At 43.4% G+C, this 24,392-nt stretch overlaps 1 protein-coding gene across 1 annotated transcript in view; it reads left to right on the forward strand.

The window, feature by feature from the left end:
* Nucleotides 1-260: 260 nt before the first annotated feature.
* Nucleotides 261-24,392, forward strand: part of DACT3 (dishevelled binding antagonist of beta catenin 3) — a 44,698-nt gene continuing 20,566 nt past the window's right edge. The window contains exon 1 of the mRNA XM_088464703.1: nt 261-618. Coding sequence (XP_088320829.1) covers nt 481-618 — 138 coding nt within the window. The 5' untranslated portion in view covers nt 261-480. The remainder of the gene's footprint in view (nt 619-24,392) is intronic.

Below are 24,392 nucleotides of genomic sequence, written 5' to 3' on the forward strand. Positions count from 1 at the left end.
TAGCTCCTCCCACACATTCTCACCCTGACGTGGCAAAGGACTGTAGGCGTGGCTATGCTAATGAGGGCCGTATGTATTTTTGCAGCCTAGGCAACTGGCGATCACTGGAGGATGGAATGGCCGATCCTCCGTGTCATTGGATGCTGGAAACTGGCCGTTCTTCTTATTGGCTTATGAAACGCTCATCATTTTTTTTTTGAGGCGTATGATTCGTGAGAGGCGTGGCTTGAGGTCCCAAATGTTGCTGGGCTCTGGGCGTAGTTAGCTGTCCGTCACTACTATGCAAATGAGTCCCAGTTTTATTGGCTGACGCGCAAGAAAGGGGGGAAGGGGGCGTGGTTTGTCACTGGCTCTCGCTGTGATTGGCAGGAGGCAATAGTGTCAAGACTTTGGCCCGCTGTGATTGGCTGCATCGTCGCTCGGGGCCCCTCTGCTCTTGCTGCGGCCGCTCAGTCAGATTTCAGCCGGCTCCTGGGTGACATGCTGGGGTCGGGAGGTGTCGCGGAGCGGGGGCGTCTCCGTCAGCTGCTGCGGGGGAGTGTGGCCGGTCTTTGCGAGCTGAGGCTGCTGCGGGAGCGTCAGGAGGTGCGGGTGCGGAGGGCGCTGCGAGGAGGAGAGGTAAGGAGGCGCCGGCTCTGTCTGTCTGTCTGTGTATCCCCCATCCCCCTATGTGTCTGATATACCCCCCCCCCTGTATGACATTCCCCCTATGTGTCTGATATACCCCCCCCCTGTATGACATTCCCCCTATGTGTCTGATATACCCCCCCCTGTATGACATTCCCCCTATGTGTCTGATATACCCCCCCCCCCTGTATGACATTCCCCCTATGTGTCTGATATACCCCCCCCTGTATGACATTCCCCCTATGTGTCTGATATACTCCCCCCTGTATGACATTCCCCCTATGTGTCTGATATACCCCCCCCCTGTATGACATTCCCCCTATGTGTCTGATATACCCCCCCCCTGTATGACATTCCCCCTATGTGTCTGATATACCCCCCCCTGTATGACATTCCCCCTATGTGTCTGATATACCCCCCCCCTGTATGACATTCCCCCTATGTGTCTGATATACCCCCCCCTGTATGACATTCCCCCTATGTGTCTGATATACCCCCCCCCTGTATGACATTCCCCCTATGTGTCTGATATACCCCCCCTGTATGACATTCCCCCTATGTGTCTGATATACCCCCCCCCCCCGTATGACATTCCCCCTATGTGTCTGATATACCCCCCCCCTGTATGACATTCCCCCTATGTGTCTGATATACCCCCCCCCCCCGTATGACATTCCCCCTATGTGTCTGATATACCCCCCCTGTATGACATTCCCCCTATGTGTCTGATATACCCCCCCCCCCTGTATGACATTCCCCCTATGTGTCTGATATACCCCCCCTGTATGACATTCCCCCTATGTGTCTGATATACCCCCCCCCTGTATGACATTCCCCCTATGTGTCTGATATACCCCCCCCCCTGTATGACATTCCCCCTATGTGTCTGATATACTCCCCCCTGTATGACATTCCCCCTATGTGTCTGATATACCCCCCCCTGTATGACATTCCCCCTATGTGTCTGATATACCCCCCCCTGTATGACATTCCCCCTATGTGTCTGATATACCCCCCCCTGTATGACATTCCCCCTATGTGTCTGATATACCCCCCCCCTGTATGACATTCCCCCTATGTGTCTGATATACCCCCCCCCCCTGTATGACATTCCCCCTATGTGTCTGATATACCCCCCCCCCTGTATGACATTCCCCCTATGTGTCTGATATACCCCCCCCCTGTATGACATTCCCCCTATGTGTCTGATATACCCCCCCCCTGTATGACATTCCCCCTATGTGTCTGATATACCCCCCCCTGTATGACATTCCCCCTATGTGTCTGATATACCCCCCCTGTATGACATTCCCCCTATGTGTCTGATATACTCCCCCCTGTATGACATTCCCCCTATGTGTCTGATATACCCCCCCCTGTATGACATTCCCCCTATGTGTCTGATATACCCCCCCCTGTATGACATTCCCCCTATGTGTTTGATATACCCCCCCTGTATGACATTCCCCCTATGTGTCTGATATACCCCCCCCTGTATGACATTCCCCCTATGTGTCTGATATACCCCCCCCCCCTGTATGACATTCCCCCTATGTGTCTGATATACCCCCCCCTGTATGACATTCCCCCTATGTGTCTGATATACTCCCCCCTGTATGACATTCCCCCTATGTGTCTGATATACCCCCCCCTGTATGACATTCCCCCTATGTGTCTGATATACCCCCCCCTGTATGACATTCCCCCTATGTGTCTGATATACCCCCCCCTGTATGACATTCCCCCTATGTGTCTGATATACCCCCCCCCTGTATGACATTCCCCCTATGTGTCTGATATACCCCCCCCCCTGTATGACATTCCTCCTATGTGTCTGATATACCCCCCCCTGTATGACATTCCCCCTATGTGTCTGATAAACCCCCCCCCTGTATGACATTCCCCCTATGTGTCTGATATACCCCCCCCTGTATGACATTCCCCCTATGTGTCTGATATACCCCCCCCTGTATGACATTCCCCCTATGTGTCTGATATACCCCCCCCCCCTGTATGACATTCCCCCTATGTGTCTGATATACCCCCCCCCTGTATGACATTCCCCCTATGTGTCTGATATACCCCCCCCCTGTATGACATTCCCCCTATGTGTCTGATATACCCCCCCCCTGTATGACATTCCCCCTATGTGTCTGATATACCCCCCCCCTGTATGACATTCCCCCTATGTGTCTGATATACCCCCCCCCCTGTATGACATTCCCCCCTATGTGTCTGATATACCCCCCCCTGTATGACATTCCCCCTATGTGTCTGATATACCCCCCCCCCTGTATGACAATCCCCCTATGTGTCTGATATACCCCCCCCTGTATGACATTCCCCCTATGTGTCTGATATACCCCCCCATATGCTCTGTGTCTCCCCTCCAAGTGTCACCCCCCCCCTGTATGACTCCCCCTATGTGTCTGATATACCCCCCCATATGCTCTGTCTCCCCTCCAAGTGTCCCCCCCCCTGTATGACATTCCCCCTATGTGTCTGATATATCCCCCCCATATGCTCTGTCTCCCCTCCAAGTGTCACCCCCCCCCCGTATGACATTCCCCCTATGTGTCTGATATACCCCCCCCATATGCTCTGTCTCCCCTCCAAGAGTCCACCCCCTGTATGACATTCCCCCTATGTGTCTGATATACCCCCCCTGTATGACAATCCCCCTATGTGTCTGATATACCCCCCCCTGTATGACATTCCCCCTATGTGTCTGATATACCCCCCCATATGCTCTGTCTCCCCTCCAAGTGTCCCCCCCTGTATGACATTCCCCCTATGTGTGTGTCACCCCCCTGTATGACATTACTCCTATGTGTGTTCCCCCCCTGTATGGCATTCCCCCTATGTGTCTGATATACCCCCCCATATGCTCTGTCTCCCCTCCAAGTGTCACCCCCCCTATGACATTCCCCCTATGTGTCTGATATACCCCCCCATATGCTCTGTCTCCCCTCCAAGTGTCACCCCCCCCCGTATGACATTCCCCCTATGTGTCTGATATACCCCCTCATATGCTCTGTCTCCCCTCCAAGTGTCCCCCCCTGTATGACATTCCCCCTATGTGTGTGTCACCCCCCTGTATGACATTACTCCTATGTGTGTGTTCCCCCCCTGTATGACATTCCCCCTATGTGTGTGTCACCCCCCTGTATGACATTCCCCCTATGTGTGTGTCACCCCCCCAGTATGACATTTCCTCTATGTGTCTGATATATCCCCCCCATATGCTGTCTCCCCTCCAAGTGTCACCCCCCTGTATGACATTCCCCCTGTGTGTGTCACCCCCCTGTATGACATTCCCCCATGTGTGTCACCCCCCCAAATGACATTCCCCCTATGTGTGTTACCCCCTGTATGACATTCCTCCTATGTGTGTCAACCTCCCCAGTATGACATTCCCCCTATGTGTGTGTGTGTCACCCTCCCCGTATGACATTCCCCCATGTGTCACCCCCCCAGTATGACATTCCCCCCATGTGTGTCACCCCCACTGTATGACATTCCCCCATGTGTGTGTCACCCCCACTGTATGACATTTCCCCTATGTGTGTCACCCCCCCTGTATGACATTACTCCTATGTGTGTTCCCCCCCTGTATGGCATTCCCCCTATGTGTCTGATATACCCCCCCATATGCTCTGTCTCCCCTCCAAGTGTCACCCCCCCTATGACATTCCCCCTATGTGTCTGATATACCCCCCCATATGCTCTGTCTCCCCTCCAAGTGTCACCCCCCCCGTATGACATTCCCCCTATGTGTCTGATATACCCCCTCATATGCTCTGTCTCCCCTCCAAGTGTCCCCCCCTGTATGACATTCCCCCATGTGTGTGTCACCCCCACTGTATGACATTTCCCCTATGTGTGTCACCCCCCTGTATGACATTCCCCCTATGTGTGTCACCCCCCTGTATGACATTCTCCCTATGTGTCTGTCACCCCCTGTATGACATTCTCCCTATGTGTCTGTCACCCCCTGTATGACATTCCCCCAATGTGTGTGTGACATTCCTCCTATGTGTGTGTGTGACCCCTCTGTATGACATTCCCCTCCTATGTTTGTCTGACCCCTCTGTATGGCATCCCTCTCCTATGTTTCTGACCCCTCTGTATGGCATCCCCCTTTGTGTGTGTGACCTCCATGTGTGTGTGACTCCTCTGTATGACATCCCCCTCCTATGTTTGTCTGACCCCTCTGTATGGCATCCCCCTCCTATGTTTCTGACCCCTCTGTATGGCATCCCCCTTTGTGTGTGTGACCTTCATGCATGTGTGACCCCTCTGTATGACATCCCCCTCCTATGTTTGTCTGACCCTTCTGTATGGCATCCCCCTTTGTGTGTGTGACCTTCATGTGTGTGACCCCTCTGTATGACATCCCCCTCCTATGTTTGTCTTACCCGTGTGTGTGTGACCCCTTTGTATGACATTTCCCTCCTATGTGAATGTAGCCTCTCACCCTACCCTCTGTGTGACCCCATATGGTCAATGTGATCCCCCCCCTATGTATGTGATCCCTCTGTATGACATTCGCCCCTCTTTACCTCTGTGTGACTCCCATATGCTCTGTTATTCCCCCCATCCTAGGTGTGATCCCTCTGTATGTCTCTATATCACCTCTATGCATTTTATATGATCGACATGTATCCTATACATTTCATATATTTCAGTTGATCTATTTATAATCTGTATTATTCCCCTATATAATCTATATTATCCTCACATTCTATTATTATCTAGTAGTTACCAGATATTTAGATATTGGCATCCGACCCTGGCCAATTCCACTTTACAGTCTAAATTGTGAAATTATATATATATATATATATATATATATATATATATATATATATATATATATATATATATATAAAAAATATCGGTGTGGTCACATACCAAGGGCACCCCAGATGGTCGAGTGCCGTGGATTGAGCCTGTCGTTTATATATATATATATATATATATATATATATATATATAGTGTGTGTGTGTGTGTATATATGTACACACACACACAAGGGTATTTTTTCAGACACCAATGCACCTACCAGTAATTTTTTGGGGTGTGTTATTGCCACATATTTGAGATTATCACGTCATAATCCCTGTGTATCCTATGTAATCCCTGTGTATCCTATGTAATCCCTGTGTATCCTATCCTGGAGGGTACAACCCTCTAAATGGTGATAGTAGCACTCCACCTCTTGCGGAATGCCAGACCAGTAGCATCAGTCCGAGGCCAGACCCGGAGTCTTGTCTACTCCCAAGTGTCCATGTGGAGCACGCATGTCAGTCTTTCAGAATTTCCTGGTTATTCATGTTCTCCAAGATATGTTGCGGTAACAGCGCCCCCGCCCCCCGCCCCCACCCTCTCTCATCACCAGGTCATTTCAATGACTTCTACATTTTCATCCATATCCCTACTGAGGGACCGATCAGCAGCTCTCCTGATTATTTGGCAATAACGGTCTGCTATCACTTCGCCTCTAGCACCCAGCAAGTTAATGCCGTCTTTGACTAGTGGTAAAAGAACATCACTTTTTTGGCATATACATATTTCTTCTGTGGCTGACACCTTCCCGTGGTATGTCGGACCAAGGTACCTTGACAGAGCGTCTGTGTTGGACCTGATCACATAGTACATGAGGCTTCCATCTGTGTACCAATCTACCTGTACCCTGTAGCATCAGGCTTTGCTGTGACCATGTAAGTGCGAGTGCTCCGTGAGGATAGAGGTGCTACTTGTCTTCCAGCGCCCACTTCATCTCAAGGGATTGAAGGGGGTGAATAGGATTCACTGAGTTTCAGCTACCATAATACCCTGGAGCAGCCCATCTTTATGTTCCTGACACAGAACTGCCCTAGTCCCTCCATTGCAGGATTGGCAGGACTAGAGTCTTCAGGTTGTGGAAGACTGCCCCATACTCCTAGATCGGTCTATCTCTATAGGGTTCATTCACTCCAGTATAACTCTTCTTCTCCGGCCCCATCTTTGGTGGGAATACCCCCTTTGGGAGTGGTTAGAAATCTCCTGTGGTATCTAAGGATCTCACCTCCCCCATGTTCGTCAGCCTTTGCCAGTTGGGTACAGTTTCCATCCTGGCAGTGACAATAGTTCATCCTGCAGAGCCGGCATTTCCCAAAAGACAGCTTAAGGCCGTTCTTCTAGAAGCCAATGTTGCACCTTCACCATTATGTTATTTCCTTTGAGGGCACAAACACCAATCACCAAGGTACGCCAGAACTTCATATCCCCCCACCACTTAGCCCATGAGACGAAGGGCTCCAGACTTCACTTGTGGTGTTTTCTAAAGCTGGATAATCCCAAGGAGATGCTTGAAAGTGTAATCGTTTTGCCAGCATCGCTGATGGGTACCTTGTAGCTGCCACTACTTAAAATGAATCCTCCATGACTTCAGTTAGCTTCATCGGAGAAGGGGCCATAGTGAAGTAGTAAGGACATTGGAATGTAGGATGGAGACACAAGTCCACTGACAGACTGTAGCTGAACGTGGACAATGGAGCCAGACTGGAATCACCGTGGAATCCAGCAGTCACTGTGAGCAGTCCCAGAGAACTGGGAAAGAACAGGAAAGAGGCTGGGACTACAGATCAGTGAGCCTGTCCCCATTAGTCGTAATGAAAGAACCGTAGAATATCTCACAACCACATCCCAAGCAGCATTGACTTAGTGGGGGGAGAGCATCTGATGAAGGCCCATTGCAGGCTTGGAATTAGGTCTCTGGGTGAGTTGCAAGCCTATGTTTATTCTTAACATATTGTTACCATTGTTATTAAAGAAAATATTGCAACCTAAGAAGTGTAACTGCAGACTCCTGTGATGGGCGAAGAGCCGGATCCGCGTCCCACACCACGAGCCCAGGATGTGTCATTATTACAGAGACGCCGTGAAAGATCTGGTTAGGAGTGCAGGTGACGGTCAGGGGTAGTAACATAGGGATGTACTATGAGACGACTCAAACATAGGAAGGAATAACTTCTATCATAGATTTGTCTCTATTATTGGCGCAGTGCGGCCTGTGTCTTAGAATACGTGACGCGTAGCAAGTATAGCCCTGTGACTCAGGAGATCACATATTCTTCCAGCATGTACTCTGAGCTCAGGTAGGGGGGTGGTCTTACATTGACCACTGCATTGTTTTATTTCATTTTTTGGCTGCACATTGTGGAGTCTTGCTGAGACAAGTCTAGTAATAGGAAATGTCCCAATGATGGCTCATGGGTTTATTTGGGAATCTGATTGCCCAGAGTTCGCTATTACTGTGCTGTAAAGAGGAGATGAGTGACCGGGTAGAAGTAAACGTCACATGAGGTCACTTGCTAATTCTATGCACAGAGATTCAAGCGTAGCTGACCCGGGCCCCTCCAACAAGCCTAGGCCCCTCTCGGCGCCCCTGATTGTTAGTATCTGTGATGGAACCCACCCCATGCAGCATGCAAATGATCCAGATGAAAGAAGCGTCCCACCTGCGTTCCAGCATGGAAGCCGGCTTAGCTTCACCTAAACAGTCACAATACAGAACAATTCTGTGCGATCGCATGGTTACCGCCCATTTCACAGAAAATGTGGTCCATGGATGGGTCAATCCGTGTGCAATAGCGATCTCCATCTGTGTGCTTATGCCTGACCCGGTGCATGGGCGGTCACCGATTTGTTCTTGTGCTGCATACACAGAATGCTCAGAATCTGACCCTCTGTCTGCTGCAATCCTGTCGCCTATGTATGAGAGGAGACCTTCTACTGTGCTCCCAGGCTGTCCTGTGCAGAACCCTGTATCCTCATTCACTGCTCAGCCTCCTGTCCTGCAGTTCTGAGCCACAGTAAGCAGTCTGGCAGCACCAGCCATGCTCACCAGCAAAGAGGCGCTGCAGCAGCTACATCCAGTAGTAACTGTTTCTCCTCTCCTGCAAGTGGTGCACAGCTGGCACGCTACACTCAGTGAGTGACACCGATAGAAATGGTCTGCACCGGTAGGCTACTGACCATCAAAGGAAAACCCAATATGAATCTGTAAGCGCCAACTTCACCAGATAGGGCGGCTGAGTAATCATGTAGTCTGTGGCCCCCTGAATGGTATCTGCAGGATAACTTTGGCTATAGTAATGGTGGGTACACACTACACGATATGCTCCCTAAGCGATATCGTGTAGTGTTGTCCCCGGCAGGCTGTGCTCAGTGTCGGGCTCTCTCCCCCATTCCCTGACATGCAGCAACCTGACAAGATCGTCAGGTTGGCCTGCATGTCAGCCCGATGAACGATGATGACGAACGACCCGCGGGAACGCGCGTCGTCGTCATCTTTTTGGTGTTAAAAATGGACGATAAAGTGGACGACTGAACGATAACGATATCGTTCAGTCGTCCACTTTATCGCCCAGTGTGTACGCATCATAACTCCGTAACTATCACACACTATGTATAACCTGATCTGAGGTAACTATCACACACTATGTATAACCTGACCTGAGGTAACTATCACACACTATGTATAGCATTATCTGAGGTAACTATCACACACTATGTATAACCTGACCTGAGGTAACTATCACACACTATGTATAGCATTATCTGAGGTAACTATCACACACTATGTATAGCATTATCTGAGGTAACTATCCTGCACACACTATGTATAGCATTATCTGAGGTAACTGTCACACACTATGTATAGCATTATCTGAGGTAACTATCCTGCACACACTATATATAGCATTATCTGAGGTAACTATCCTGCACACACTATGTATAGCATTATCTGAGGTAACTATCACACACTATGTATAGCATTATCTGAGGTAACTATCCTGCACACACTATATATAGCATTATCTGAGGTAACTATCCTGCACACACTATGTATAGCATTATCTGAGGTAACTATCCTGCACACACTATGTATAGCATTATCTGAGGTAACTATCCTGCATACACTATGTCTAGCATTATCTGAGGTAACTATCCTGCACACACTATGTATAGCATTATCTGAGGTAACTGTCACACACACTATGTCTAGCATTATCTGAGGTAACTATCCTGCACACACTATATATAGCATTATCTGAGGTAACTATCCTGCACACACTATGTATAGCATTATCTGAGGTAACTATCCTGCATACACTATGTATAGCATTATCTGAGGTAACTATCCTGCACACACTATGTCTAGTATTATCTGAGGTAACTATCACACACTATGGGGTCTAGTTACTAAGCAGTGTTAGGAGACAGAGTGAAAAGTGATAAGGTGCCAGCCAATCAGCTCCCAATTGTCATCTCACAGGCTGTGTTTGAAAAATGACAGTTGGGAGCTGATTGGCTGGTACCTTATCACTTTTCACTCTGTCTCCTAACACTGCTTAGTAAATAGACCCCTATGTACTGTATAGCATTATCTGAGGTAACTATCACACACTATGGGCGGAATTCAAATGATTCCTGCCCCCATCGCGCCAGACGGAGCTATTAAATTCTTGCTTCTGTTGGGCGCGATCAGCTGGCAGCGCTACATTTCAGCTCGCAGCCCCTGGGGGATGAGAGCTGAAATTTGCAAAAAGTGACATGTTTGGGCGCCCAAACATCACTTTTTTCACGATGGCGCCCAGCACTTTGGTCGGGTTTAGCTGCTTTACGCGGCTAAACCTGACCACTTTGGGCGCGTTCAGCACGAAAATCTGGGACAATTGCATAGCGGCCCGCGATCTCCTGTCACTTTAGACGGGAGATGCGGGCCGCGAAAACAATTGAATTCCGCCCTATGTATAGCATTATCTGAGGTAACTATCCTGCACACACTATGTATAGCATTATCTGATGTAACTATCCTGCACACACTATGTATAGCATTATCTGAGGTAACTATCCTGCACACACTATGTCTAGCATTATCTGAGGTAACTATACTGCATACACTATGTATAGCATTATCTGAGGTAACTATCCTGCACACACTATGTATAGCATTATCTGAGGTAACTATCACACACTATATATAGCATTATCTGAGGTAACTATCCTGCACACACTATGTGTAGCATTATCTGAGGTAACTATCCTGCACACACTATGTATAGCATTATCTGAGGTAACCGTCACACACTATGTATTGGATTATCTGAGGTAACTATCCTGCACACACTATGTATAGCATTATCTGATGTAACTATCCTGCACACACTATGTATAGCATTATCTGATGTAACTATCCTGCACACACTATGTATAGCATTATCTGAGGTAACCGTCACACACTATGTATTGGATTATCTGAGGTAACTATCCTGCACACACTATGTATAGCATTATCTGATGTAACTATCCTGCACACACTATGTATATCATTATCTGAGGTAACTATCCTGCACACACTATGTATAGCATTATCTGAGGTAACTATCCTGCACACACTATGTATAGCATTATCTGAGGTAACTATCACACACTATGTATACCATTATCTGAGGTAACTATCACACACTATATATAGCATTATCTGAGGTAACTATCCTGCACACACTATGTATTGGATTATCTGAGGTAACTATACTGCCCACACTATGTATAGCATTATATGAGGTAACTATACTGCACATACTAAGTATTGGATTATCTGAGGTAACTGTCCTGCACACACTATGTGTAGCATTATCTGAGGTAACTATCCTGCACACACTATGTATAGCATTATCTGAGGTAACCGTCACACACTATGTATTGGATTATCTGAGGTAACTATCCTGCACACACTATGTATAGCATTATCTGAGGTAACTATCCTGCACACACTATGTATAGCATTATCTGAGGTAACTATCCTGCACACACTATGTATAGCATTTTCTGAGGTAACTATCCTGCACACACTATGTATAGCATTTTCTGAGGTAACTATCCTGCACACACTATGTATAGCATTATCTGAGGTAACTATCACACACTATGTATAGCATTATCTGAGGTAACTATCCTGCACACACTATATATAGCATTATCTGAGGTAACTATCCTGCACACACTATATATAGCATTATCTGAGGTAACTATCCGGCACACACTATGTATAGCATTATCTGAGGTAACTATCCTGCATACACTATGTATACCATTATCTGAGGTAACTATCGCACACTATATATAGCATTATCTGAGGTAAGTATCCTGCACACACTATATTTAGCATTATCTGAGGTAACTATCCTGCACACACTATGTATAGCATTATCTGAGGTAACCGTCACACACTATGTATTGGATTATCTGAGGTAACTATCCTGCACACACTATGTATAGCATTATCTGATGTAACTATCCTGCACACACTATGTATAGCATTATCTGATGTAACTATCCTGCACACACTATGTATAGCATAATCTGAGGTAACCGTCACACACTATGTATTGGATTATCTGAGGTAACTATCCTGCACACACTATGTATAGCATTATCTGATGTAACTATCCTGCACACACTATGTATATCATTATCTGAGGTAACTATCCTGCACACACTATGTATAGCATTATCTGAGGTAACTATCCTGCACACACTATGTATAGCATTATCTGAGGTAACCGTCACACACTATATATAGCATTATCTGAGGTAACTATCCTGCACACACTATGTCTAGCATTATCTGAGGTAACTATCCTGCACACACTATGTCTAGCATTATCTGAGGTAACTATCCTGCACACACTATGTCTAGCATTATCTGAGGTAACTATCCTGCACACACTATGTATAGCATTATCTGAGGTAACTATACTGCATACACTATGTATAGCATTATCTGAGGTAACTATCCTGCACACACTATGTCTAGCATTATCTGAGGTAACTATCCTGCACACACTATGTCTAGCATTATCTGAGGTAACTATACTGCATACACTATGTATAGCATTATCTGAGGTAACTATACTGCATACACTATGTATAGCATTATCTGAGGTAACCGTCACACACTCTATGTATATCATTATCTGAGGTATCTATCCTGCACACACTATGTCTAGCATTATCTGAGGTAACTATACTGCATACACTATGTATAGCATTATCTGAGGTAACTATCCTGCACACACTATGTATAGCATTATCTGAGGTAACTATACTGCATACACTATGTATAGCATTATCTGAGGTAACCGTCACACACTCTATGTATATCATTATCTGAGGTATCTATCCTGCACACACTATGTCTAGCATTATCTGAGGTATCTATCCTGCACACACTATGTCTAGCATTATCTGAGGTAACTATACTGCATACAGTATGTATAGCATTATCTGAGGTAACCGTCACACACTCTATGTATAGCATTATCTGAGGTATCTATCCTGCACACACTATGTCTAGCATTATCTGAGGTAACTATACTGCATACAGTATGTATAGCATTATCTGAGGTCACTATCCTGCACACACTATGTATAGCATTATCTGAGGTAACCGTCACACACTATATATAGCATTATCTGAGGTCACTATCCTGCACACACTATGTATAGCATTATCTGAGGTCACTATCCTGCACACACTATGTATAGCATTATCTGAGGTCACTATCCTGCACACACTATGTATAGCATTATCTGAGGTAACTATACTGCACACACTATGTAGCATTATCTGAGGTAACTGTCCTGCACACACTATGTATAGCATTATCTGAGGTAACTGTCCTGCACACACTATGTGTAGCATTATCTGAGGTAACTGTCCTGCACACACTATGTGTAGCATTATCTGAGTTAACCGTCATACACTCTGTCTAGCATTATCTGAGGTAACTATACTGCACACACTATGTATAGCATTATCTGAGGTATCTATCCTGCACACACAATGTCTAGCATTATCTGAGGTAACCGTCACACACTATGTATAGCATTATCTGAGGTATCTATCCTGCACACACTGTCTAGCATTATCTGAGGTAACTGTCCTGCACACACTATGTGTAGCATTATCTGAGGTAACTATACTGCATACACTATGTATAGCATTATCTGAGGTAACCGTCACACACTATGTCTAGCATTATCTGAGGTATCTATCCTGCACACACTATGTCTAGCATTATCTGAGGTAACTATACTGCATACAGTATGTATAGCATTATCTGAGGTAACTATACTGCATACACTATGTATAGCATTATCTGAGGTAACCGTCACACACTCTATGTATAGCATTATCTGAGGTAACTATCCTGCACACACTATGTATAGCATTATCTGAGGTAACTATCCTGCACACACTATATATAGCATTATCTGAGGTAACTATCCTGCACACACTATATATAGCATTATCTGAGGTAACTATCCTGCACACACTATGTCTAGCATTATCTGAGGTAACTATCCTGCACTCTCTATGTATAGCATTATCTGAGGTAACTATCCTGCACACACTATGTATTGGATTATCTGAGGTAACTATACTGCATACTCTATGTATAGCATTATCTGAGGTAACTATACTGCATACACTGTATAGCATTATCTGAGGTAACTATCCTGCACACACTATGTCTAGCATTATCTGAGGCAACTATACTGCATACACTATGTATAGCATTATCTGAGGTAACTATCCTGCACACACTATGTATAGCATTATCTGAGGTAACTGTCCTGCACACACTATGTGTAGCATTATCTGAGGTAACTATACTGCATACAGTATGTATAGCATTATCTGAGGTAACTATACTGCATACACTATGTATAGCATTATCTGAGGTAACCGTCACACACTCTATGTATAGCATTATCTGAGGTAACTATCCTGCACACACTATGTCTAGCATTATCTGAGGTAATAATCCTGCACACTCTATGTATACCATTATCTGAGGTAACTATCCTGCACACACTATTTATTGGATTATCTGAGGTAACTATACTGCATACACTATGTATAGCATTATCTGAGGTAACTATACTGCATACACTATGTATTGGATTGTCTGAGGTAACCGTCACACACTATGTATAGCATTATCTGAGGTAACTATACTGCATACACTATGTATAGCATTATCTGAGGTAACCGTCACACACTCTATGTATAGCATTATCTGAGGTAACTATCCTGCACACACTATGTCTAGCATTATCTGAGGTAATAATCCTGCACACTCTATGTATACCATTATCTGAGGTAACTATCCTGCACACACTATGTATTGGATTATCTGAGGTAACTATACTGCATACACTATGTATAGCATTATCTGAGGTAACTATACTGCATACACTATGTATTGGATTGTCTGAGGTAACCGTCACACACTATGTATAGCATTATCTGAGGTAACTATACTGCACATACTATAGCATTATCTGAGGTAACTATACTGCACATACTATGTATAGCATTATCTGAGGTAACTATCCTGCACACACTATGTATTGGATTATCTGAGGTAACTATACTGCCCACACTATGTATAGCATTATCTGAGGTAACTATACTGCACATACTAAGTATTGGATTATCTGAGGTAACTGTCCTGCACACACTATGTATAGGATTATCTGAGGTAACCGTCACACACTATGTATAGCATTATCTGAGGTAACTATACTGCACACACTATGTATAGCATTATCTGAGGTCACTATCCTGCACACACTATGTATTGGATTATCTGAGGTAACTATACTGCACACACTATGTATAGCATTATCTGAGGTAACTATCCTGCACACACTATGTATAGCATTATCTGAGGTAACTATCACACACTATGTATAACCTGACCTGAGGTAACTATCACACACTATGTATAGCATTATCTGAGGTAACTATCACACACTATGTATAGCATTATCTGAGGTAACTATCCTGCACACACTATGTATAGCATTATCTGAGGTAACTATCCTGCACACACTATATATAGCATTATCTGAGGTAACTATCCTGCACACACTATGTATAGCATTATCTGAGGTAACTATCACACACTATGTATAGCATTATCTGAGGTAACTATCCTGCACACACTATATATAGCATTATCTGAGGTAACTATCCTGCACACACTATAGCATTATCTGAGGTAACTATCCTGCATACACTATGTCTAGCATTATCTGAGGTAACTATCACACACTATGGGGTCTAGTTACTAAGCAGTGTTAGGAGACAGAGTGAAAAGTGATAAGGTGCCAGCCAATCAGCTCCCAATTGTCATCTCACAGGCTGTGTTTGAAAAATGACAGTTGGGAGCTGATTGGCTGGTACCTTATCACTTTTCACTCTGTCTCCTAACACTGCTTAGTAAATAGACCCCTATGTACTGTATAGCATTATCTGAGGTAACTATCACACACTATGGGCGGAATTCAAATGATTCCTGCCCCCATCGCGCCGGACGGAGCTATTAAATTCTTGCTTCTGTTGGGCGCGATCAGCTGGCAGCGCTACATTTCAGCTCGCAGCCCCTGGGGGATGAGAGCTGAAATGTGCAAAAAGTGACATGTTTGGGCGCCCAAACATCACTTTTTTCACGATGGCGCCCAGCACTTTGGTCGGGTTTAGCTGCTTTACGCGGCTAAACCTGACCACTTTGGGCGCGTTCAGCACGAAAATCTGGGACAATTGCATAGCGGCCCGCGATCTCCTGTCACTTTAGACGGGAGATGCGGGCCGCGAAAACAATTGAATTCCGCCCTATGTATAGCATTATCTGAGGTAACTATCCTGCACACACTATGTATAGCATTATCTGAGGTAACTATCCTGCACACACTATGTATAGCATTATCTGATGTAACTATCCTGCACACACTATGTATAGCATTATCTGAGGTAACTATCCTGCACACACTATGTATAGCATTATCTGAGGTAACTATCACACACTATGTATACCATTATCTGAGGTACCTATCACACACTATATATAGCATTATCTGAGGTAACTATCCTGCACACACTATATATAGCATTATTTGAGGTAACTATCCTGCACACACTATGTCTAGCATTATCTGAGGTAACCGTCACACACTATATATAGCATTATCTGAGGTAACTATCCTGCACACGCTATATATAGCATTATCTGAGGTAACTATCCTGCACACACTATGTCTAGCATTATCTGAGGTAACTATCCTGCACACACTATGTCTAGCATTATCTGAGGTAACTATCCTGCACACAATATGTCTAGCATTATCTGAGGTAACTATCCTGCACACACTATGTATAGCATTATCTGAGGTAACTATCCTGCACACACTATGTCTAGCATTATCTGAGGTAACTATCCTGCACACACTATGTCTAGCATTATCTGAGGTAACTATCCTGCACACACTATGTATAGCATTATCTGAGGTAACCGTCACACACTCTATGTATATCATTATCTGAGGTATCTATCCTGCACACACTATGTCTAGCATTATCTGAGGTAACTATACTGCACACACTATGTCTAGCATTATCTGAGGTAACTATACTGCATACACTATGTATAGCATTATCTGAGGTAACCGTCACACACTCTATGTATAGCATTATCTGAGGTATCTATCCTGCACACACTATGTCTAGCATTATCTGAGGTAACTATACTGCATACAGTATGTATAGCATTATCTAAGGTAACTATCCTGCACACACTATGTATAGCATTATCTGAGGTAACTATCCTGCACACACTATGTATAGCATTATCTGAGGTAACTATCCTGCACTCACTGTGTATTGGATTATCTGAGGTAACTATACTGCATACACTATGTATAGCATTATCTGAGGTAACTATCCTGCACACACTGTCTAGCATTATCTGAGGTAACTATCCTGCACACACTATATATAGCATTATCTGAGGTAACTATCCTGCACACACTATGTCTAGCATTATCTGAGGTAACTATCCTGCATACAGTATGTATAGCATTATCTGAGGTCACTATCCTGCACACACTATGTATAGCATTATCTGAGGTAACCGTCACACACTATATATAGCATTATCTGAGGTCACTATCCTGCACACACTATGTATAGCATTATCTGAGGTTACTATCCTGCACACACTATGTATAGCATTATCTGAGGTAACTATACTGCATACACTATGTATAGCATTATCTGAGGTAACTATACTGCACACACTATGTATAGCATTATCTGAGGTAACTGTCCTGCACACACTATGTGTAGCATTATCTGAGGTAACTATCCTGCATACAGTATGTATAGCATTATCTGAGGTAACTATCCTGCACACACTATGTATAGCATTATCTGAGGTATCTATCCTGCACACACTATGTCTAGCATTATCTGAGGTAACTATACTGCATACAGTATGCATAGCATTATCTGAGGTCACTATCCTGCACACACTATGTATAGCATTATCTGAGGTAACCGTCACACACTCTATGTATAGCATTATCTGAGGTAACTATACTACTTACACTATGTCTAGCATTATCTGAGGTAACTATACTGCATACAGTATGTATAGCATTATCTGAGGTCACTATCCTGCACACACTATGTATAGCATTATCTGAGGTCACTATCCTGCACACACTATGTATAGCATTATCTGAGGTAACCGTCATACACTATGTATAGCATTATCTGAGGTATCTATCCTGCACACACTATGTCTAGCATTATCTGAGGTCACTATACTGCATACACTATGTATAGCATTATCTGAGGTAACCGTCATACACTATGTATAGCATTATCTGAGGTATCTATCCTGCACACACTATGTCTAGCATTATCTGAGGTAACTATACTGCATACAGTATGTATAGCATTATCTGAGGTAACTATACTGCATACACTATGTATAGCATTTTCTGAGGTAACCGTCACACACTCTATGTATTGCATTATCTGAGGTAACTATCCTGCACACACTATGTCTAGCATTATCTGAGGTAACTATCCTGCACACACTATATATAGCATTATCTGAGGTAACTATCCTGCACACACTATATATAGCATTATCTGAGGTAACTATCCTGCACACACTATGTATTGGATTATCTGAGGTAACTATACTGCATACACTATGTATAGCATTATCTGAGGTAACTATACTGCATACACTATGTATAGCATTATCTGAGGTAACTATCCTGCACACACTATGTCTAGCATTATCTGAGGTAACTGTCCTGCATACACTATGTATAGCATTATCTGAGGTAACTATCCTGCACACACTATGTATAGCATTATCTGAGGTAACTATCCTGCACACACTATGTATAGCATTATCTGAGGTAACTATCCTGCACTCACTGTGTATTGGATTATCTGAGGTAACTATACTGCATACACTATGTATAGCATTATCTGAGGTAACTATCCTGCACACACTGTCTAGCATTATCTGAGGTAACTATCCTGCACACACTATATATAGCATTATCTGAGGTAACTATCCTGCACACACTATGTCTAGCATTATCTGAGGTAACTATCCTGCATACAGTATGTATAGCATTATCTGAGGTCACTATCCTGCACACACTATGTATAGCATTATCTGAGGTAACCGTCACACACTATATATAGCATTATCTGAGGTCACTATCCTGCACACACTATGTATAGCATTATCTGAGGTTACTATCCTGCACACACTATGTATAGCATTATCTGAGGTAACTATACTGCATACACTATGTATAGCATTATCTGAGGTAACTATACTGCACACACTATGTATAGCATTATCTGAGGTAACTGTCCTGCACACACTATGTGTAGCATTATCTGAGGTAACTATCCTGCACACAGTATGTATAGCATTATCTGAGGTAACTATCCTGCACACACTATGTATAGCATTATCTGAGGTATCTATCCTGCACACACTATGTCTAGCATTATCTGAGGTAACTATACTGCATACAGTATGCATAGCATTATCTGAGGTCACTATCCTGCACACACTATGTATAGCATTATCTGAGGTAACCGTCACACACTCTATGTATAGCATTATCTGAGGTAACTATACTACTTACACTATGTCTAGCATTATCTGAGGTAACTATACTGCATACAGTATGTATAGCATTATCTGAGGTCACTATCCTGCACACACTATGTATAGCATTATCTGAGGTCACTATCCTGCACACACTATGTATAGCATTATCTGAGGTAACCGTCATACACTATGTATAGCATTATCTGAGGTATCTATCCTGCACACACTATGTCTAGCATTATCTGAGGTCACTATACTGCATACACTATGTATAGCATTATCTGAGGTAACCGTCATACACTATGTATAGCATTATCTGAGGTATCTATCCTGCACACACTATGTCTAGCATTATCTGAGGTAACTATACTGCATACAGTATGTATAGCATTATCTGAGGTAACTATACTGCATACACTATGTATAGCATTTTCTGAGGTAACCGTCACACACTCTATGTATTGCATTATCTGAGGTAACTATCCTGCACACACTATGTCTAGCATTATCTGAGGTAACTATCCTGCACACACTATATATAGCATTATCTGAGGTAACTATCCTGCACACACTATATATAGCATTATCTGAGGTAACTATCCTGCACACACTATGTATTGGATTATCTGAGGTAACTATACTGCATACACTATGTATAGCATTATCTGAGGTAACTATACTGCATACACTATGTATAGCATTATCTGAGGTAACTATCCTGCACACACTATGTCTAGCATTATCTGAGGTAACTGTCCTGCATACACTATGTATAGCATTATCTGAGGTAACTATCCTGCACACACTATATATAGCTTTATCTGAGGTAACTATCCTGCACACACTATGTATAGCATTATCTGAGGTAACTATCACACACTATGTATAGCATTATCTGAGGTAACTATCCTGCACACACTATAGCATTTTCTGAGGTAACTATCCTGCACACACTATGTATAGCATTATCTGAGGTAACTATCCTGCACACACTATGTATAGCATTATCTGAGGTAACTATCCTGCACACACTATGTATAGCATTATCTGAGGTAACTATCACACACACTATGTCTAGCATTATCTGAGGTAACTATCCTGCATACACTATGTCTAGCATTATCTGAGGTAACTATCCTGCATACACTATGTCTAGCATTATCTGAGGTAACTATCCTGCACACACTATGTATAGCATTATCTGAGGTAACTGTCACACACACTATGTCTAGCATTATCTGAGGTAACTATCCTGCACACACTATATATAGCATTATCTGAGGTAACTATCCTGCATACACTATGTCTAGCATTATCTGAGGTAACTATCCTGCACACACTATGTATAGCATTATCTGAGGTAACTATCCTGCATACATTATGTATAGCATTATCTGAGGTAACTATCCTGCACACACTATGTATAGCATTATCTGAGGTAACTATCCTGCATACATTATGTATAGCATTATCTGAGGTAACTATCCTGCACACACTATGTCTAGCATTATCTGAGGTAACTATCACACACTATGGGGTCTAGTTACTAAGCAGTGTTAGGAGACAGAGTGAAAAGTGATAAGGTGCCAGCCAATCAGCTCCCAATTGTCATCTCACAGGCTGTGTTTGAAAAATGACAGTTGGGAGCTGATTGGCTGGTACCTTATCACTTTTCACTCTGTCTCCTAACACTGCTTAGTAAATAGACCCCTATGTACTGTATAGCATTATCTGAGGTAACTATCACACACTATGGGCGGAATTCAAATGATTCCTGCCCCCATCGCGCCAGACGGAGCTATTAAATTCTTGCTTCTGTTGGGCGCGATCAGCTGGCAGCGCTACATTTCAGCTCGCAGCCCCTGGGGGATGAGAGCTGAAATGTGCAAAAAGTGACATGTTTGGGCGCCCAAACATCACTTTTTTCACGATGGCGCCCAGCACTTTGGTCGGGTTTAGCTGCTTTACGCGGCTAAACCTGACCACTTTGGGCGCGTTCAGCACGAAAATCTGGGACAATTGCATAGCGGCCCGCGATCTCCTGTCACTTTAGACGGGAGATGCGGGCCGCGAAAACAATTGAATTCCGCCCTATGTATAGCATTATCTGAGGTAACTATCCTGCACACACTATGTATAGCATTATCTGATGTAACTATCCTGCACACACTATGTATAGCATTATCTGAGGTAACTATCCTGCACACACTATGTCTAGCATTATCTGAGGTAACTATACTGCATACACTATGTATAGCATTATCTGAGGTAACTATCCTGCACACACTATGTATAGCATTATCTGAGGTAACTATCCTGCACACACTATGTATAGCATTATCTGAGGTAACTATCCTGCACACACTATGTATAGCATTATCTGAGGAAACTGTCCTGCACACACTATGTGTAGCATTATCTGAGGTAACTATCCTGCACACACTATGTATAGCATTATCTGAGGTAACCGTCACACACTATGTATTGGATTATCTGAGGTAACTATCCTGCACACACTATGTATAGCATTATCTGATGTAACTATCCTGCACACACTATGTATAGCATTATCTGATGTAACTATCCTGCACACACTATGTATAGCATTATCTGAGGTAACCGTCACACACTATGTATTGGATTATCTGAGGTAACTATCCTGCACACACTATGTATAGCATTATCTGATGTAACTATCCTGCACACACTATGTATATCATTATCTGAGGTAACTATCCTGCACACACTATGTATAGCATTTTCTGAGGTAACTATCCTGCACACACTATGTATAGCATTTTCTGAGGTAACTATCCTGCACACACTATGTATAGCATTATCTGAGGTAACTATCCTGCACACACTATGTATAGCATTTTCTGAGGTAACTATCCTGCACACACTATGTATAGCATTATCTGAGGTAACTATCACACACTATGTATACCATTATCTGAGGTAACTATCACACACTCTATATAGCATTATCTGAGGTAATTATCCTGCACACACTATATTTAGCATTATCTGAGGTAACTATCCTGCACACACTATGTATAGCATTATCTGAGGTAACCGTCATACACTATGTATTGGATTATCTGAGATAACTATCCTGCACACACTATGTATAGCATTATCTGATGTAACTATCCTGCACACACTATGTATAGCATTATCTGAGGTAACCGTCACACACTATGTATTGGATTATCTGAGGTAACTATCCTGCACACACTATATTTAGCATTATCTGAGGTAACTATCCTGCACACACTATGTCTAGCATTATCTGAGGTAACCGTCACACACTATATATAGCATTATCTGAGGTAACTATCCTGCACACACTATGTCTAGCATTATCTGAGGTAACTATCCTGCACACACTATGTCTAGCATTATCTGAGGTAACTATCCTGCACACACTATGTATAGCATTATCTGAGGTAACTATACTGCACACACTATGTATAGCATTATCTGAGGTAACTATCCTGCACACACTATGTCTAGCATTATCTGAGGTAGCTATCCTGCACACACTATGTCTAGCATTATCTGAGGTAACTATACTGCATACACTATGTATAGCATTATCTGAGGTAACTATACTGCATACACTATGTATAGCATTATCTGAGGTAACCGTCACACACTCTATGTATATCATTATCTGAGGTATCTATCCTGCACACACTGTCTAGCATTATCTGAGGTATCTATCCTGCACACACTATGTCTAGCATTATCTGAGGTAACTATACTGCATACAGTATGTATAGCATTATCTGAGGTAACTATCCTGCACACACTATGTATAGCATTATCTGAGGTAACTATCCTGCACACACTATGTATAGCATTATCTGAGGTAACTATCCTGCACACACTATGTATTGGATTATCTGAGGTAACTATACTGCATACACTATGTATAGCATTATCTGAGGTAACTATCCTGCACACACTATGTCTAGCATTATCTGAGGTAACTATCCTGCACACACTATGTCTAGCATTATCTGAGGTAACCGTCACACACTCTATGTATAGCATTATCTGAGGTATCTATCCTGCACACACTATGTCTAGCATTATCTGAGGTAACTATCCTGCATACAGTATGTATAGCATTATCTGAGGTAACTATCCTGCACACACTATGTCTAGCATTATCTGAGGTATCTATCCTGCACACACTATGTCTAGCATTATCTGAGGTAACTATACTGCATACAGTATGTATAGCATTATCTGAGGTCACTATCCTGCACACACTATGTATAGCATTATCTGAGGTAACCGTCACACACTCTATGTATAGCATTATCTGAGGTCACTATACTGCATACACTATGTATAGCATTATCTGAGGTCACTATCCTGCACACACTATGTATAGCATTATCTGAGGTCACTATCCTGCACACACTATGTATAGCATTATCTGAGGTCACTATCCTGCACACACTATGTATAGCATTATCTGAGGTCACTATACTGCATACACTATGTATAGCATTATCTGAGGTCACTATCCTGCACACACTATGTATAGCATTATCTGAGGTCACTATCCTGCACACAGTATGTATAGCATTATCTGAGGTCACTATACTGCATACACTATGTATAGCATTATCTGAGGTAACTATCCTGCACACACTATGTATAGCATTATCTGAGGTAACTATCACACACTATGT

Source organism: Taudactylus pleione, unplaced genomic scaffold, assembly GCF_031769625.1.
Source record: "Taudactylus pleione unplaced genomic scaffold, aTauple2 ptg001760l, whole genome shotgun sequence".
NCBI lineage: Eukaryota > Metazoa > Chordata > Amphibia > Anura > Myobatrachidae > Taudactylus > Taudactylus pleione.